The 18,527-nt window shown below is 43.2% G+C and overlaps 4 protein-coding genes across 6 annotated transcripts in view; 1 reads left to right on the top strand and 3 right to left on the bottom strand.

The window, feature by feature from the left end:
- The window catches only part of LOC108627540 (protein Fe65 homolog), a 127,762-nt gene that overhangs the window by 15,765 nt on the left and 93,470 nt on the right, over positions 1-18,527 (top strand). For all 3 annotated transcript variants that reach the window (XM_018028826.2, XM_018028825.2, XM_018028827.2), the window contains exon 3: positions 14,964-15,316. In XM_018028826.2, the coding sequence (XP_017884315.1) occupies positions 15,025-15,316 (292 nt within the window). In that variant the 5' untranslated portion in view covers positions 14,964-15,024. The remainder of the gene's footprint in view (positions 1-14,963; positions 15,317-18,527) is intronic.
- LOC108627546 (cytochrome P450 6a2-like) lies at positions 5,508-7,535 on the bottom strand. Its single transcript, XM_018028836.2, has one exon. It carries the CDS (start codon positions 7,400-7,402, stop codon positions 5,903-5,905), a length of 1,500 nt encoding a protein of 499 aa, XP_017884325.1. The 5' UTR covers positions 7,403-7,535; the 3' UTR covers positions 5,508-5,902.
- Positions 7,644-10,206, bottom strand: LOC108627543 (putative cytochrome P450 6a13). The gene has a single exon (XM_018028831.2). The coding sequence runs from the start codon at positions 9,546-9,548 to the stop codon at positions 8,043-8,045; it is 1,506 nt and encodes a 501-aa protein (XP_017884320.1). The 5' UTR covers positions 9,549-10,206; the 3' UTR covers positions 7,644-8,042.
- LOC108627545 (cytochrome P450 6a2-like) lies at positions 10,312-12,621 on the bottom strand. The gene has a single exon (XM_018028833.2). It carries the CDS (start codon positions 12,578-12,580, stop codon positions 11,081-11,083), a length of 1,500 nt encoding a protein of 499 aa, XP_017884322.1. The 5' UTR covers positions 12,581-12,621; the 3' UTR covers positions 10,312-11,080.

The raw sequence follows: 18,527 nt of genomic DNA on the forward strand, positions 1-18,527 counted from the left end.
TGAAGGGGTACCCCTTGGAAAAATCTCGGAAAAATCGAAAATTTTTTTTTGTTGTTTATTATTAGCAATATTCTTCCGACGTCTGATTTCTTTTTAAAAAATGCGTTTCTAAAGTGCATAAACTTTTGGGATTGACTGTATAGCCAATACATCCTTAAACTTTCGTACTGTGGTTAATTGATAATTTGCAATGGAACAAGCGATATGAAACGAATTTAGAAACTAAAGTAAATGGAAGGATCGCAAATGGCGTTCGATTTTGCATAGGAAGAAAAGAAAGAGAGAATTCATAGTCAAATGCATATTCTCTGCACTTCAATTTCAGTGATTGATGTAAAAATATATAAAGTTCGATAAAAAGTATCCTGTCAGTCTATCATCATCAGAGTTTCGCTTTTAATTCTTCAGTGACAGCTTGTTTTTATTAGCGATTCGATTCACAGGAGTGACTTGACAAAATAATCCGTATCTAAAATTGTGTAAGTCATGATGATATAATATGTTGTTTATAATATTTTATTATCGTGATAACTTCTAATATTAATTTGATGTTATTAATGAAATGATAAGATAAATCATAGCTATACGGAATGAAGTAGCCTATCGAGTTTATTTCTTTGCTTGTCTCTTAAAGTAGCGAAGTCACTTATTTACTCACTATTATACGTTATATTATATCTTCACAGATATCGTATCTTGTTATGTTCAACTTAAAAGAGTGAAGAACTCGAGATATCAGAAGTCGTCAAGTTCACGTGTTTGACGTTACAAAAGGGGATGTCAAAGAGTAAGAAATAATGCGAAAATATAAAAACGAGACGTCAAAGCAAATATGCTCTACTCGGTGATATCTCGGACGAAGAAGGCACGGTTCACCTTTTGGGATTTGTTTTGATACGAAATTCGGTAGAGAGTTCTGTGACAATTTCGGGTTGGCCTCTTAGCCACGTGGGACGCACGGTAGCTGAGTTTTCTGTACGTTCGTTCTCAGAACCGTAAACTAGAACAAGCTGCCGTACCCTCTCTATCTTCCCTCGAGTGTGACGAAGTGGTCTAGAGTTCACTCTCCTCTCTTTGCATTCAGAAGTCTCTCTTCTTGTCCACCCTCTTTTCGCTGCGTCTTCTCTTTCGCTCTCACTCACACGAGTTCCCTCTGCCTATCGCTCACGCTTCTTAAAATTACACCCAGGTCATCTTCTTTCGAGTGGCTCGTTCTCGCAACAAGTCCTCTCCGCTGCTCCGAAATTGATCGTGGTTTAGAATTCGCGGTTGATCAAAACGTTTCCGCTGATCGATTCGCATTCGGACGCGATCGACGCGAGAGACGGATGAAAATATTTCCGCCGTTGCACGGGGATTGGAATCGGGCGGAACGATTTTCAAAAAGTAGCTCCGCGGAAGTGGAAGCCGTGCTGAGGAATATTAGCGTCGGCTGGCGTCGTCATATCGTACACAAAAGAGCACGGCGCGGGGGCTTGGCGGAAGGGAAGGGTCAGCGCATTTTATCAGGCACATTTTCACGGAACGGCAACACGAACTCGCGGCCGACGGCATGAATGTTTGATGGAGCGAGCCAGATCGCGCGGAAGCGGTGAGGTCGACTCTCTTTCCAATATTACCCACGATAACGTCACTCGTCGATCAAATAAAAGGTCCATATGGGTGGGAGAATCCGTGGAATGGGAAAGAGACAGAGTGAATAACTGACTGACAGGAGAGGGTTGGGGGGTTGGAGTCAGACAGACAGATCTCTGATTTGTACTTACCGCGGGGGGCTTTCAGGCATCGCTTGAAGACCGCGCTCTTCGTTTCTTTATCGATCTGTTTTGCTTATCCATCGCGTAGAAGTAAAAGAGAGGAAACGTGTTTGAGAATCTATTCAACCTCCCTTCGTTGTAATGGATGTACATGTGCAGCAGAGAGTCGAGAGGGGAATATTTATTCATAATGTAATTTTATTGAAATTTATTTCTCGCACGCAGTGCGTAACCTACACGGTGATTTCAATGTATTTGTTATTCTGTACGAACGCTCCCGCACGCCTGAGCGTGCTTATTATTTATGGATCATTCGTGGAAATTACGAGTCAGCGAATTTATGTCCGAATGTCGTGTAGATATGAAACCGAGGACAGATCGCGGGGGCGTTATACCTGACTGGCGCCAGGTTGAGAGACTCTGCGCTGGCGCCAGGTTGGCTGGAACCTGGCACGCGATCAATCAACCCGCTGCCCTGTCCACTCCAGCGGGTTCACCTGCTAGTTCACCTCATCGCTCGAGTTTGAAGTCGCACTTTAAATGCCTACAGAATGCAACTACTAAACGCAAAACTTTTAATTAAAATAGCAAACTGGGCTCGTTCGCCTGCGAAAGGCAGGACGAATTTAATGAACGTAATTATACGGGTACGTATAAAGCGCATGGAAAATGCCCTCTCAATTAAAAGCCATCGTCGACGATCCTCGAACAATGAAATATTTAAACAGTAGAACATTCTACAAAATTGTCTGCTTAACGACACGTGAAATATATTCGAAAATAGCAGGGGCACCGAGACGTCCCTCGCCTCGCCGTCAATGGCAAACCGTGTAAATCCTCATGTAAATTCTCCTTCCGTGAGGATAACCTCGACTCACTAGTAAATCCTATTGCCGAGCTATCGCGGTATCAAAACCCATTTCTACGTAATCGGCTGTTGTTGGATCGAAACGCGATACCCTCCCGCGACCGCTCCGTTATTGTCCATATTAATTTTCTACTACTCATGAATATCGTTTTCAACGACTGCTGTCTAGCCAGTATGGAGTTCGAACACGTGATTCGTTGTCGCGTATCTAAAAAAAACTACACCCACCTACATCCAGCTTCGTGTCCCAAGATTTAAACCTATCTATTCTGTTTACGCGTAAAAATAAAGTTGGGGTGTCCATCTCTCGTTAACGCAGGCTGGGTGAACGTAGCTTTAGCTCGGGTTAAACTGAAAGAAAGACGAAATCGCGGTCGCGAGTTAGGGTGACCCATCGGTTTGTTAGTGCGGGAAAAAACTGCGGACCGAGCTAGATAACCATCGCGAAGTAAAATTTCATTTCGTCGAAGAACGGGGGTGGTGTGCGAGTATGTACATATATAGGCGCGGCCAGACGGGATAAAATTACGTCGAGTTTGTCGTCTTTACGAGGTACGCCGGGACGGCGACAGGGCGTAGTGCGACCGGTGTAACAAGCAGAAACCAGTAAATTATGAGTCACCTTACCTGGCCGCCGCCAGCTCGTTGCGCACGGCGAAATCCATTTCTCGGCCCGAACGCGTGTTCCTTGATCCGAAAGGTTCTCCTGAGGAGAAGGAGGAGGAACCTGAAATCTCAATTCGCCTGGAAGAGCGCGATACGTTGTATCGTGACGATGAGAAAACGAAGCAAAATGTGTTGAGAAAATAGTTTTATCGTTCTTCACGAAATTGATTATAGAAATTCGTGATATTCCGAGTCCCTCGCCTGTTTTCGAAAACGAGCTCTATTTTCATTTACGGCCCGAAATATCCCCGAGGAGATGGAACGGTAGAGGAGAGGAGAGGACGGTACCGTGAACTGGCAGCCTATTTGCATTCAAATCAAAAATCTTAATGACGAGATTCTTGTCGGAGTGAGACTCGTTCTCGATTTAGAAGATATCGCTCCTCATTTCGAGTTAGGGGGAGCAAATGACATTCGCCTCTTATCGAGTCGACTGGGCTCGCTCTTCAACAGGGCGTGCAGACAGATAAAAATTTTCGCTCAACTTTCTAATCAACCCTCTCTTTGTCGCCTCTATCCGACACCTCGCGAATCGCGGGATCCAATTTGCAACTCAAGCCCGCGAACGAAACGCGATCTATCATATACGCGTAATCTATGTTAATATTTTACCATCGCGTTTCTGATCCTGCTCTGATTGATATTTCTGTACCGTCTTCTCTCGCGCGCACATCTCCAGGGATCTCGGAACGGGTTATCAGACTTGGAGAAAATCTATCCTAAGGGCGGACCAGTGCGAAGGGATTGCGACGTCGCGATATCGGGTTCGAGCTCACCATACATAAGCGTCGTCGACGGTTCGGTTCAACGACGTCACGATTTTCCGCCAGGTGATATCGAGTCCCGTCGGATTTTCGCGGGCACACCCGAGATTGGAGCTGGTAACGACGCGTCAACGATGTTTACCCAGACGCGGGTCAGGGGGAAGTGGGTGGAAACGATCCAGCGGGATTCCGTGAACTCGCAAGAACTAAGTAACTCGCGGCTCGTTTATATGTCTATCGACCAGGGCGAACTTCGTCTATTTTGTGGACGCGCGAGGGTTCAATGGCCCAACGGAAATCGAACGATGTACGGTGGGGGGATGGAGTTGAAATTCGTAGATGCAAACAAACGGGATGGGCGAGTTTGAAAATTCTCCTGCCCTCCGGGGTTGGCCGCGCGACGCTCGAGGGGACGGGTAGCTGGCAGGAAATTGGGACGCAAAATTTGTCGGTTATGCTTGTTTGGATAGTGCACCGCGTGATGGATGGGGAAAATTCGATGCCCGGAAAACGAGCAATAATCGCGGTATGAAAATAACCCCTGCCGGCTGTAGCTGGAGTTTATCAAAATAAGTATTATACTGCGAACGTTGTCTAGAGCCGTCTTTCTTGCCCGGCTTAACGATCCGTGAAATCATCTAGTGAACGTCGTTGGCGGATACCGTTATAAATCACGGCGTATTTAGCGGTTAAAAGCGGCGTTTAAGGTTGTTTTATGAATGGGCACGAAGGTAGAGCGAATATCTCGTGCCCGTGGCTCATACGTTTCGTGCTCCGCGACTGAGCAAGGGGTTATTCCAGTTTTGGACAAGCCAGTGAAAAAGGGGCGGGCAGGAGAGAGAGAAAGAGAGAGAGGGTGGTCGTGGCGCCTGTTCGTCTGCCGCTCCTGGTTGATGGCTTCCTTCAACCCCTTCTGGTTCCCCGTTATCTGCAAAGTTCTCAGTGCTGGTATCGTGGTTTTCCTAGCTAGACATGATTCATTCGTACCGGTTATAGCGTAATACAGCGATCATGAACGTTACCTGAATCGCGTGCGATCGTGGAAAAAGGAACACGGGCACCGATAAGTTTCTGCTGCGTAAGTTTCAACCAACGCTATCGATCCGGCGCGTCCAACTCGCGCGTTTATCAATTTTCTACGCTTCGATCGCGAGCAACCGTTATTTCCCGTCACTGTTCTACATTGTTACTAACGTCAATATTGTATTTTTGTGAAGAAAAAAATTTATTTCGTTACTCGTTATCTCGAAAATAAAATATTTACTAGCGTTGTGATTTTTTTATGAATTGATGAACATTATACATATCATGATCATGTTAGTGTTGTACGAAACGGAAATGAAAATTGCGGTTTTCCGTGACGTAATTATTACGGACGCACGTATGGTCATATCTGGCTTCATTAAACGATTAACGAATTTATTAAAACTCGGGTATAAAAAACCGAGTGAATGTGTTTCACATGTTTTTATTAAATTCAACGTACCGAGTGTGTGTGTATTATAGGTGGATGATAAATTGTAATGTTGTTTAAATTTACGTGCAGGCAGTAAGGTTCATTCATCTTTGATAACGACGTTATTAAACGAATTTATTATACGATGCATCATATTCCGTATTGATCTTTGTACTTGATAACATTATTGGTATGTAACAAATATGACATTGAAAACTTCAGTTGTTTTTTACGTTATCACTGATTTCGTTGTTCTATCGTAACTATTATTTGCTAGTGAGATAGCAATGTTTTCTACGTTTCCAATTCGTTATGCAATAAGTAAAGAAGACTTCGTACAGATAACGTAATAACATCCATAATTCCTATAATATTGCATACATAACTGTTTTCAAAGTTTTGACACATATACCCAAAGTCCGCCTTCTGCTTCTGAAAGAAAAACGAGCGGCACCAGTTTTAAAGGCAGTTTCGTTTTAGGCGACAATTCCAATTTATAGCCTTTGACCAAAGTAGCCAAGCAAGACTTCATTTGTAACAGTGCCATTCTCATTCCCACGCACATCCTTGGACCCTCGCTGAATGGGAGGAACGTCATTTTTTTAATCTCGTGCTTCCTCTCCCCACTGAATCGATCTGGATCAAAGGTCTCCGGATCGGACCAATACCTCGGGTCCTCATGCAGTCCATAAATGGGTATGACAATTTCGGTGCCAGGTTTCACGCGACATTTAAGTCCGTCCGATCCTTCCAACGTGCACTCTTGTGTACATACTTTGATCATGATACTCAGTGTCGAGTAACATCTTTGCGATTCACTAATTACTTGGTCCATATAAGTCATCTCTTTCAACGATTCGTACGTTAACACATCTCCGTGTTTTTCCATGACAGACTTCACTTCTTCTCGTAGTCTTTCTTGAACATCCTGATGCATAGCCAGTTGAAATCCAATGAAACTGAGGGTAACGCTTGATGTTTGGAACCCGTCGGCGTAAAACGAGAATGAATAAGCAGTGAGAGCGTCCAATGGCAGCTGTTTTCCTTCCTCTCTCTCGAGGGACACCATTAATTCGAGAAAATCGTGCCTGGGCGTTGATTCCTTTCGCCTGTGCTCCAAATTTTCCTTAACCAGCGTTCTGAACGTTTGTTCCAATTCCTCGTTCACGATCTTGATCTTCGTGAAACGATTCAGACTGGGAAATAAGCCTATAAAGATAAATATAAATCTAGTGAAGAAATTAGGTTTAAAGATACTCTGGCCGATCTGATCGAACGCAAGAGGATCATCTACGTCCCCGAAACAGCGCCCTTCGATGCCCATACTAGCGTTCGCCGCAACTTCGCCAGTAAATTTTGAGAACAGATATTTCAGTTCGACTTCGTACTTGTCGTTCGAGCTCAGCCGCCTGTCCAAGAAATCTTGGAATTTTTTGCACACTCCGGCAATAGTCACGAAAAGTATTTTTAACTTCCCACTGGTAAACGCATACGTCAATCGCTTCCTTCCATTTGACCATTCTTCCCCAACGGTGAAAAATGGATGATGAGCTAACAGGTGATCCACGTCTTTTTGACTATGGAGTCCGTTCATATTAAAGCTCGAGAAATTAGTTTGTATCACGGATTTCACCAAGTTCGGATCGCGGATAACTAATGACGGCACTAATCCCTTGTAAAATCCAACCATGCTGCAATCCTTGTATTCATTGTATATTTCTCGAATCAGTACGCCAACAGTTTTTTGCATGGCTAACACGGGTAGCAAGTGGCCAACGATCGGGTAGCATCCTTTGGCCGTTGGAATATTATTCCTTTTCCAATATGTGGATTTCAAATACAAGAATAACGCTAACGTAACCGATAAAAGTATAAACACGGTACATATCATTTTCGACTTAAGCGACTGATTGCCTATGCTGCTACTGCTACTACGTGCGCAGTTCGACTGGAGTAGAGCAGTAGAGTGGAACTGCCGTATCTATATTTGTACTCGGATGACGTTATCTCCTGAGTAGTAGAAGACACGTACTACTGGGAGCACAAACATGTGTATCTACTTATAAATTGTACCAGATAGCTGTTGCATTGAGCGGTGACATTGAAAACAAAAGTATAAGTCAAAGGATCAATTGGCTGATAAATTCAAAGATTTATTGGCATTAATATAAAAAGAATAATTTGTCGGGGCATGATTCATCGATACATGATGCAGGAGAAAATCTTTTATGTATTTACATTTAAAGATCATATCTGTGTAATAAGTGTCAATACCATCCATTAGTCCAAAATTAACAACCGCTAAATTCCATAATTACAATATTTTTATTAACTCTCTCTACCAACTTAACAATAAAACATTTGCGCTGCTTTACATTCAATGCATATCTGCCCTCCTATTGATAAGGAAGGTAGGGAGTGATGGAATTGAAGATAATCTGATGACTCCGGTTAATAAGTGATATGTCCTAGCAAATCTTAATACATAGTATAAACGATATTTATTTTTTTAGTACTGTCGATACTACTAGTTAAATTTTAGAAATATTCACCCAGACATTATCTACTGGCGACGTTAGCATCAAAATTGATGTAGTCTTCAATGGAATTTGTGTTTTTGGTGACAATTCCAGTTTGTAATTTTTCATCAAAGTAGCCAAACATGCTTTCATCTGTGTCATAGCTATTCTCATACCCACGCACATCCTTGGTCCTTCACCAAATGGTAGGAACGTATATTTTTCTATGCTGCCTTTTCTATCTTCATTAAATCGATCCGGATCGAACGTATCTGGATCAGGCCAATATTTCGGATCATGTTGCAATCCACTAACCGGTACAACAATCAAAGTTCCTGGTTTCACTCGACATTTCAATCCATCCGATCCTTCTAACGTGAACGCTTCCGTACATACTTTGACCATAGCACCCAGTACCGGATTACACCTCTGCGATTCGCTGATCACTTGTTCCATGTAAGTCATCTCTTTTAATCCCTCGTATGTTAATTCGTTTCCATATTTCTGGATAACAGACATCACTTCTTCCCTTAATTTTTGTTGAACATCTTGGTGGAGAGCCAGTTCATATCCAATGTAGCTGAGCGTAATACTTGATGTTATGAATCCATCAGCGTAAAACGAAAACGCGTGTGTAGCAACGGCTTCGAAGTCCAATTTCTCCTCTGTCTTTTCGAGGTCCATCATCAATTGCAGGAAGTCGTTCCTGGGTGTACCTTCTTTTTGCCTGACCACAAAATTTTCCGTGACTATCTTTCTGAACATTTGATCCATTTCCTTCGACACCATACCGATCTTCGCTAAGCGATTAAAATCGGGGAACAGAAACATGAATTGCTGCAGTACTTTTTCAAACAGAGTTGGATTTACGAGTGACTGGCCGATCTTATCGAACGCAGTAGGATCGTCATCATTTTCGAAGCAACGTCCCTCGATGCCCAAACCAGCGTTCGCCACTACTTCGCCCGTAAATTTCGAGAATAGATACTGCATTTCAACTTCGTATTTGTTGTCTGAACTTAATCGTCGGTCCAGAAAATTTTGCAATTTTTTGCAAACTCCGTTGACAGTTAGGAAAAGAGATTTCAGTCTGGAGCTGGTGAACGCGTAGGTTAACCGTTTTCTTCCAGTAGCCCATTCTTCACCTTCAGTGAAGAATGGATTATTTGCCAAGAGAGTGTCCACATCCTTTTCAATTTTGCTTCCGTTCTCCTGGAAGCTTGAGAAATTAGTATGTAACACCGTCTTTACTAAATGCGGTTCGCGAATAATTAGCGCCGGTCTTAATCCTTTGTAAATTCCAACCATACTCGAATGTTCGAAATCACGGTACACCTTCTGCACTACATGACTGAAACCTTCTTTGAATTTTATTACGGGTAACAAGTGGCCAACCAACGGGTAAAATCCTTTAGCTGTTGGAATTCCATTTCTTTTCCAATAGGTATACGTTAGGTACAAATACAGGCACAATAATATTACGGCACCCGCGATAAGTGTTAAAAGTATACATGCCATTTTGGATTTAGTTAGATCTCTACCACAGCACGTCTGTCATATAACTGACACGATTGATAAGTAACTGAGTAACCCTACTACTCTCCTCTCCTAAATGCCGTAATAATTTACAATGTATCATCGAACACATAGGCGTGCAAAGCAAAAATATATCTGATATCACTCCTCGTTTTATCACTACTCACTACACTTTGCTCGTCGTTGATTGTTATATTATATAATTACGTAATATGTATTGAAGTACGCTTAAATAGATTGTAGTAGTTGTGGCACTGAGCAGCATGGAAACTTTTTAAGGTGTTTTTATTGAAATATAAGACAATGCAGATCGTAATAAAATTGTAGTATGTTATTCTTCAGGTCGTAATAAATATACTGGCACGGTTAAATATTCACGTTGCCGAACAGATTTTAAAAATAATAATGCTTAGAACGATGTATTGTCGGCGTTTTTCGAAACAGTCACCAGCGATTTCGCGTTGAATTTTATATGATAGAAATGATCTGTCGGTACCAATGGGAATTCGTAGTAGGGAGGATCGGGACATGCAGACGAGTCGTATGTTTAATAGTAGTTACTGCGCAGTTTACGCATGTAGACCAATGTAAATTACTCGGCTGATTCTACGTTCAAGGTCTCGATTCACAGTTCAAAGACGTTCAATAAAGAAATTGATTAGAACAAAGATGGCTTGATTCTTATACGGAGATTTGGAATTGCAGTAGGTATAGGTATAGGATAATGTATAATTATGCTTAATAGTGTGTCTTATTCATTTATTCATTTCGTATTTGTTTTTATCCAAAAAGTTCGCGAATATCACAGTGCTCGTTATTTTGATTTTATTCTTACGAGTTAAAAAAACGTACGATAACTTGTCATACCTCGTTATTTATTACATGTACTACAAAATGACGAGTCATTACATGTGTACTGCAATTGATACAGTTGACACTCGCATCTATCTTTATCAACTTTCCCTACTAATTTGAAAATAAAATTGTCTTGCTCAATATACAATCGTCGTTTCAACGTCTATTGAAACTGAAGGTCGCCAATGATAAAGTCTAAGCTAATAGCATATTCTATTCTTTATCTCCCAAAAAATTGACCTTTTCATGAAACGGTAAAAAAATGGGCAAGTTTGAGATGCCTAATAATGCACCTGCGACGAAGGTAAGGAGTGTACTTGCCACGTTGCTCTCCTGTAGAACTGTACTATGTCAAGTCTGTCATACAGCTAACGCGTCAGCTAACTCTACCAGAAAAATCTTGAATGCGATCTATTGATTAACAGTAGAGTGCAATAGTATCATTTACTGGCAAAAAAGTTAAGAAGGGGGTTTATATATTATCGTTGCAAGTCTGTCTAAACGAAGTTTGTTCCTCATTCATTAACCGAATGATACGCAGTTAATAGCAATTACTGTACTATTGATTAGCGAAAAGAAAATGAACAATAACGAGATTTTCATGTATTGTCCAAGTGTACAGATCTATATGTATATTTTCAGAAATTCTCCAATACTTGTCAAAGTTTTGAAATTTGCACCCGAAGCCCGACTGGCAATATTAATTCGAAAACTGTTATTGTTTTGAACGGTAGTTTTGTTTTCGGAGATAATTCTAATTTATAATTATTAACCAAAGTAGCCAAACAAGCTTTCATCTGCAGCATAGCGAGTCTCATGCCCACGCACATCCTTGGACCATCACCGAAGGGTAGGAACGCCATTTTTTCAATAGTCTGTTTTCTCTCGGGGTTAAATCGTTCCGGATCGAATGTTTGCGGATCGGGCCAGTACTTGGAATCACTCTGCAGACTGCCTAAAGGCAGAATGATGTGAGTGTCTGGTTTAACTCGACAACTCAGTCCATCCGGTCCTTCGAGTACGCATTCTTTCGTGCACGATTTTTGTAACATATCCGCAGCCGGATAACATCTTTGAGATTCGTTAATCACCTGCTCCATGTATTTCATCTCTGCCAATGCATCGTACGTTAATTCACCGTGTTTCTCGATCATGGACTTTACTTCGTCCCGCAATTTTTTCTGAACGTCCTGATGAACAGCCAGTTGATATCCAACGTAACTAAGCGTAATGCTCGACGTTTCCAATCCGTCAGCGTAGAATGTAAACGCATGTGATGCCAGAGCGTTTTTATCCACCTTCTCGCCTGTCTTCTCGAGCTCCATCATCAAATGAAGGAAGTCGAATCTCGGTGTCGACTCCTTTTCTTTCATACTTAAATACTCGTCAACAATTCCCCTAAACAGCTGATCCACATCCTTCGGCACGACATCGATTTTCATTAGGCGATTTAGTTTGGGAAACAGGGTGAGGACTAGTATTACAAATCTGTCGAAAAGTGATGTTTTAAACACTGCGCGACCGATCTGATCGAATGCGGTCGGATGGTCCTCGTCCTCGAAGCAACGTCCCTCTATACCCAAACCAGCGTTCGCCACAACTTCACCCGTGAATTTGGTGAACAAGTACTTAAATTCGACGTCGTACTTATTATCCTTCTCTAGTTGACGGTCTATAAAACGCTGAAATTTTTTGCACACACCACTGATTGCTATGAATAAATTTCTCAACCTCGATCCACTAAACGCATAGGTCAAGTGTTTCCTTCCCGTAAGCCACACTTCCCCGTCATTAAAAAAAGGATGGTTGTTTATCAAGGAGTCGACGTTTGGGTTAGATTCCATCGCGTTCTTGTGGAAGCTTGAGACGTTACTTATCAACACGCTCCTTATCAAATTTGGATCCCGAATAATCAATGCCGGTTGCGTTACTTTGTAAATGCCAACCATACTACAATTTTGGTAATCGTCGTATACCTTCCGGACCACGTCGGACATACTCGTATTTAACGTCAGAACAGGTAACATGTGACCGAAAAACGGATAGCATCCTCTGGCGGTTGGAATACCGTTTCTCTTCCAGTAGGTAAATCGTACGAGCAAATAAAAAATCAGAAGTATCAGCGCACCCGCAATGAACGTCAAAAGTATAGAGAACATCGTGATGTGGATGCTCTCTATGATTAACTGGCTCAATAATCTCAGACGTAGGCTACAAAAGAGCGAACAAAGTCACATGACTGATAATTTGCATGGCAGTGATAGTGGCACATAAGCGCGGTATCGTTGCCATGTCCCAGGGACGTCGATATAAAAAATAAAGCTGCATACAAATTTTTATCTTGCTACATTTGATCGAACAATACTCGTAAATTCGTTGTGCATCAAGTAACGCCGGGTAGATTTTGCAACGTCGTTGTCGATAGAGTATTCCGTTCGCGTGCTTGTTCGCCTATGCGCAGTGTGCTTTTTCGTGAAAATAGTGCACGGTAAAAGGTCGTTGCTCGTTCGGCCCTGGAATCTACCATCTTGCAGTAGCGTAGCTGCGATGCGCGCACGTGTTTCTGGAAAATTAAATCATCTTGCTAATATTCTCTATCTCCGACCACCGTTGCTCGGAACGAACGCTCCCTCCCCGAGTTCGAAACGAATAATCGTTTCTAGTACGGCGTAACGTTAACGGAAGATGACCGTGAAACCCGTGGCTCCATATTCCGGCTTAATATCGACTGCATATTCTGGTCTACTAATCTGTACATTGCATTACGCCTCTGTTTCCTCTGTAATTTTCGTACCGATGCAGGATAGAATCTTGGCGCTCTCCGTAAACTCTTACGTTTTACGCGATATCACTTTCGCGTTAAAAATTTTCGATGGAGAAACAGAACCGAATCTGCGAAACGGGGGAAAATCGATAGGGAATCTAGTCAGGCTTCGGGAACTTTACTTCTCGCGAAAGGATAGAATAAAAATGAATGGCAATCGTTCTGGATACTGCATCTTCCCGATGCTACGCCAATGCCTGTTATACACGCTCGAAATTCCGATCAGGAATTTCCGGAACTCGAGCACCTCTACAGCGATTTCTCGCAGTGTAATCCGAATTCCCATGAAATATGTATACGGCGGATACATGTCCGTGCATAGGCGATCGAATTAGCGGCAGATCATTTCCCTAGGCGTTCCTCGCACCCGATCCGTTACGATTCATCGGATCTATTCAAAGAAACGAGTACCAAGAGTGTATTCCCACTTCGTTTCGCCTAATTATATGTCGCAATTATAATTCTTGATGCGGCGCGCCGCGCCGTGCGCCGTGCGTGAGATCATCCGGCGTTGTATCCACGCCCACGCAAATCAGTAATGACATCAGTGAGACTGCACGAGTGTTCGGTTCTGTGGCTCCAGAAGAATGTCACCCGTTGCCAATGGATCGCATCTGGTTTTCTTTCGGTCGCAGTCCACTTACGTCAGTCCGTGCGGAATCGGCCGCGTTTACTCTCGATTCTTGTTCTCGCAAGTATCCGTAAACTCTGTGCACGCGTGAGAGCGATTCTTCTCGGAGGAGAAACTTTCTGATGCAGGCCGAGAAATAAAACGATGAATCGATGTCGGTGGGTTCAATTTTCCGAGAACCAGTTCGTCGATAAAAATTTTTACGAGCGTAACACGTGTCGTCGCCGCGTCCCGGTATCAACCGTGGCGAGGGAGGGTAGTCAAAAATTTTTGCTCGATCGTGCGTGCTCCTCGATCAAATTTCGTCACTGGTGCGTTCGGTTCTCGATCGGTTGATTTTTACAAGTAAAACTGTCGAACGAACATCCACTTGTGAATTAATATTGCCCATTGCCCGTGTACATATATGCTAAAATGGTTCATATTTCATCGATCTGCGTACGGTCCGGCACACATACGTGTTCGTGACCACCGAGCGGCGGTCGTGCGTATGGCATTAATTTGCGCGCGTTTACCGATAATTGTGCAGAATTGTGTGAGCCCATGAATCGCATTGTTCTAACCGCGGCGCGAGTCCACCGGTCCGGCGTGTTATGCCAACTCTTTTGTTATGCAGATTGTCTCGAAGTTTTGTTCTCAACGGCGCGTACCGCCTTTCGCCACGGCGCGTTGTATTCGGTTTCGCGGTCGAATCGAGCAAGAGTAACGACCTTAAGTTACCGAGGGTAATTTAACGCGATGCACGTTCCGCGTGTTCCTCTTCTTTAAACGGCTGGTATCGTTCGTCGGTGCTCGTTCCCTTTCGTCTACACTTTGATTTAAAGTTCGTACGAAAGACTCGATCTAATGAGAACGAGGGTAAAATACTATTCTTAGGAAAAAGGATTGAAGCTCTAGCGAAATTACACGTACAATATCAGTGATTATTTTTTTATTTTAATTTAAACATAATTTAATTTTAATATGTATTGTAATAATTCATGTTTTCATATCAGTCGTATCAAATTGACATGGATGTTGGAAACACATGCGACTGACGTGGCAACGATCCACGCATTAATCTGGTCTCTGATATCTGTTGATGCAGGCATTCGAGGTAGAGGCGTTGCCAAGGTCACGAGGGAGGAGGTGAGGTCATCGCTGCACCTATGTTGTGCGGCGAACTCCTGAACGGTGGCTTCGTCAGTACCGGAGCGGTGCCTGTGGTCCCCTACGGCCTCCTTGGATTCTGGTTACCCGGCTGTCTACGTGCTACCAGTCCAACTTCACTAAACTCGTCTTACCTGACCCTGTTGGCCGAACTTCTGGCCACGGGCCACCTGGATCCACGAAGCGAGCTGATGGACCTCGCGAAGAGGAGCCATCAGGCTCCTACTAACGGAGCGGTCGATATTGACCTCGACCTGCACGCCGACGAGATCGATGAGGACGTGTTTATGGGTGAGTGATTTCATTGATTTATTTTTAGAAATAGTTACCAATCTGTGTGTAAACGTCGAGTGTTTTAAACGAACAACGAGAAGAGATCAGTATACAACTACGCAGTACGTTCCGTTTTGACCGAGTATCGGAAAATTGATATGCTCTTGCGTTTATAAGAAATCCTTCATTATATTTTATTGCTCCGTTTCTCTGGGGTAAAATATGTCGATTGAACGAGAACCGGCGTAATTAATACTTCCGGGTCAAGGAGGATATTTTTCTATTGAACGGGAAGTTCATTTCATGGTAAATGCGTGAATTTAAATGTACAATATGTATAATATCGAACCGCGAATACTTACAAGTTGGCCACTTTGATCGAGTGTTCCATGGAAAGCTTTGTCTCTTGTGCTCATAATTTTAATGAAGGCTTCTCGGGCCAGTTTTCGATATGAATAGCATTATCCGTATCTCACACTCCGTTCCTATCGGACAATCAATTGGATCCGTCTCGGTCTACATACACCGTATAAACGGCGAACCCGATCCGATGTGGGAGCACAGTATCGCTCGGTCTAACAGCTTTATTTCGAAAGTGAACATTCCTCGGTAACGAAGGCGCCGTATTTCGCGTTAATGGGCAATACTGTTGTCGTGACGACATCGCGAAAGTAGCTGCGCGTTGGCAGAAGTGAGCGGCGCGCTGGGCTCGCGATTACGTCCGCCAGTAAATACGTCCGTCGACTAGAACTCCGTAATATCACAGACGTGATACAAGAGTATAATGGAGTTTTGTGTCTTGCCATAGACGAGATATAACGAATAGACCTTTCATTTTGTGAACTCTTGGAGTCTCACGTTCGAGTACTATACGGACACGAAAAATTAACACCGATTCGTGCGTCCTGTTCGTGAATAGCGCTCGATTAGACTTAAACTTTATGAAAGTTATATTGGAGAACAAAAGAGATGTGGTCGTGTTTTCCGTTTCCCTACAAACGGACCAAGTCTCGCTTTAACTCCCGTTCGTTTGACTTCTGTTTCTGTGAAACTGAATCACATTTTTTTTAATTCAACGTAACATTCATTAGCACGTACATTAAATTCTTGAAAGGGCAGTGTACAACTTAAGATACAGAGATTCTAAACTAAATTGTAGTTCTGCGCTTGGTACCGTTTCCAAAGATTGGATTTTAGGAACGATACCAACCACAGTTCTCGCTACGTGGTAGTGATTACAAACGAGACCAGAACAATGGACAACTTCTCCCATTCCCATTTACATACATTCGCACTCTGTTATATAAAGGAAATGTTGAACAAGTAAAGATTTGTACGAGTAAGTACTAAAAGACTCCATTAAATCTAACTATTAGGAAATTGGAACATGAAAATAATTAAAAAAGGAATAAGAATATATTCATCGTATAATTTAATACCATTCTTGTTCTTGGCTCTATACGTGCGTACGTACATATGTACATATCGGATAAAGTACACGAGCTCGTAAATTAAACTGCGTTGGAAACGAGAAAGAGAAAATGCCCGCGAGACGCATTCTACATTTATTATCGACGAACCCATGCCAGAAGTCTATGTCGACTGTCGCGACCGGAGCATTTCAATCATCCAAGCGACAAAACGTTCGCGGCGGAACCCCATAAACGATCCAGCGTTTTGGCGATCGACCATTCAACTACGAAGAGCCCGAAGCCTGGACGGCATCCAACCCTTTTTCTTCCTTTCCATCGCTTCCCAACCCCTAATTCTTTCCTTTCCTCGGAGCAGCGAGAACTCGACCGCTCCTCTAAGTAATGGTAGAACGTTAACAATCTTTGCAGCTATTTATCAAGATTTAGACCCCGTCCGGTCGTTAGTCGTGAGTGTGCTCCGCGCCACGTTCTCGCAGACGAGAATTTAAGGGTGTCCTATATTAAGAGGAAGCTTCCACTGGAACAGCCAGACGGATCGTGATTCTTGCTTGGCTCGTCCGGTTCATTACGTCTGTCATCAAAGCGCGTGACTTTTAATTTTGCTGATCCCGCTTCGAGATTCTCACGAGAAAGTTTTACGTCCGACGCGCGACGTTCCGGAGAGAAAGAGTTAGACACCAGTGCGAGACGGGATCTATAAATCTGGATTTACCAACAAGCAACAAGTCCAGCTGTAAACAAAATTTTTGTCGATCCGGTCCGGTTCAGATTTATACCCGTACGTGCGCAGACAAGCTTTCCGTTGATACCGTCCGCTATCCGGGAGTATTAAGCTTTCCCCCGGACAATCCGCTTTCTTCCAGGACCAGTCATCCTTCTTGCTTCCGGTTGGCCGAACCTTGCGACGTTTCGGTTTTCCTTCTGTTTCTCGAACTTGCCCGGGATCTTAATAAATCGTTTCATGGCTCTATCTTATTTCGTCCAGCGGCCGCTGAGAAAAATGGACCATCACCGTGGATCCTTCGAGATCCCCGGTAGAAATTGTCGGACACACCGTACTACGCTGTCTTCCCGAACGCTTTTAATCCGAAGATAATTTAACCTTATCGTCGCGCCATCGGTGTAACGGCCGGCAATTAGGGCAATTTTTCTTGTCACTCGAGATTTCGCAGAGAGAAGGAGAGAGAGAGAGAGATAGAGAGAGACCAAGTACTCGATCTTCGTTGTTCAGCACAAGTGAGTACTCGCTCGAGGCTTTTGATCGTTTAAGGCTTCACGTGCTCTTAACTAATTTCCGCGTAAGAGCGTCATGGGAAATTTTGATCACATTGGTACACTGTGGCACGAGTTACGAGCTCGGCATAATTCACGTAACAAACTCGAGGGCCCATTATGGCGACCGATCGAAGGTTGCTCGGTGTTAGACAGCCTTAATTGGAATATTATTCCCCATCCGTCTTATCCGGGGCGAATAATGCATCCGCTCAGCGCCTCAGACAGGAAAGTGGATTTTCCGTGGCCATCCTGCACCCGCTTGTCCTTTCCGGCTGCAAAGTGGATGCGAGTTTGATGACAGCGCTTTGCCACAAGGCGCGACCGAAACTTGTCCGAAATTGAATCGAACTTGGGAGCCGTGCAAGATACTTCTATTGATCACTGTTTGCTTTAGTCTTTCCTTAAGGATGTATAGGCTATATCCAGAAACAACTGGCTTCAAGAAATACAAGCCTAAAAAGTCTGGAATTTTTGACGTCTTCTAGAATATAATTCGATATTTCTCGATATTTTGAAAAAAA

This window comes from Ceratina calcarata, unplaced genomic scaffold (assembly GCF_001652005.2).
Source record: "Ceratina calcarata isolate Rehan_Ccalc_2016 unplaced genomic scaffold, ASM165200v1 scaffold478.2, whole genome shotgun sequence".
Lineage (NCBI taxonomy): Eukaryota > Metazoa > Arthropoda > Insecta > Hymenoptera > Apidae > Ceratina > Ceratina calcarata.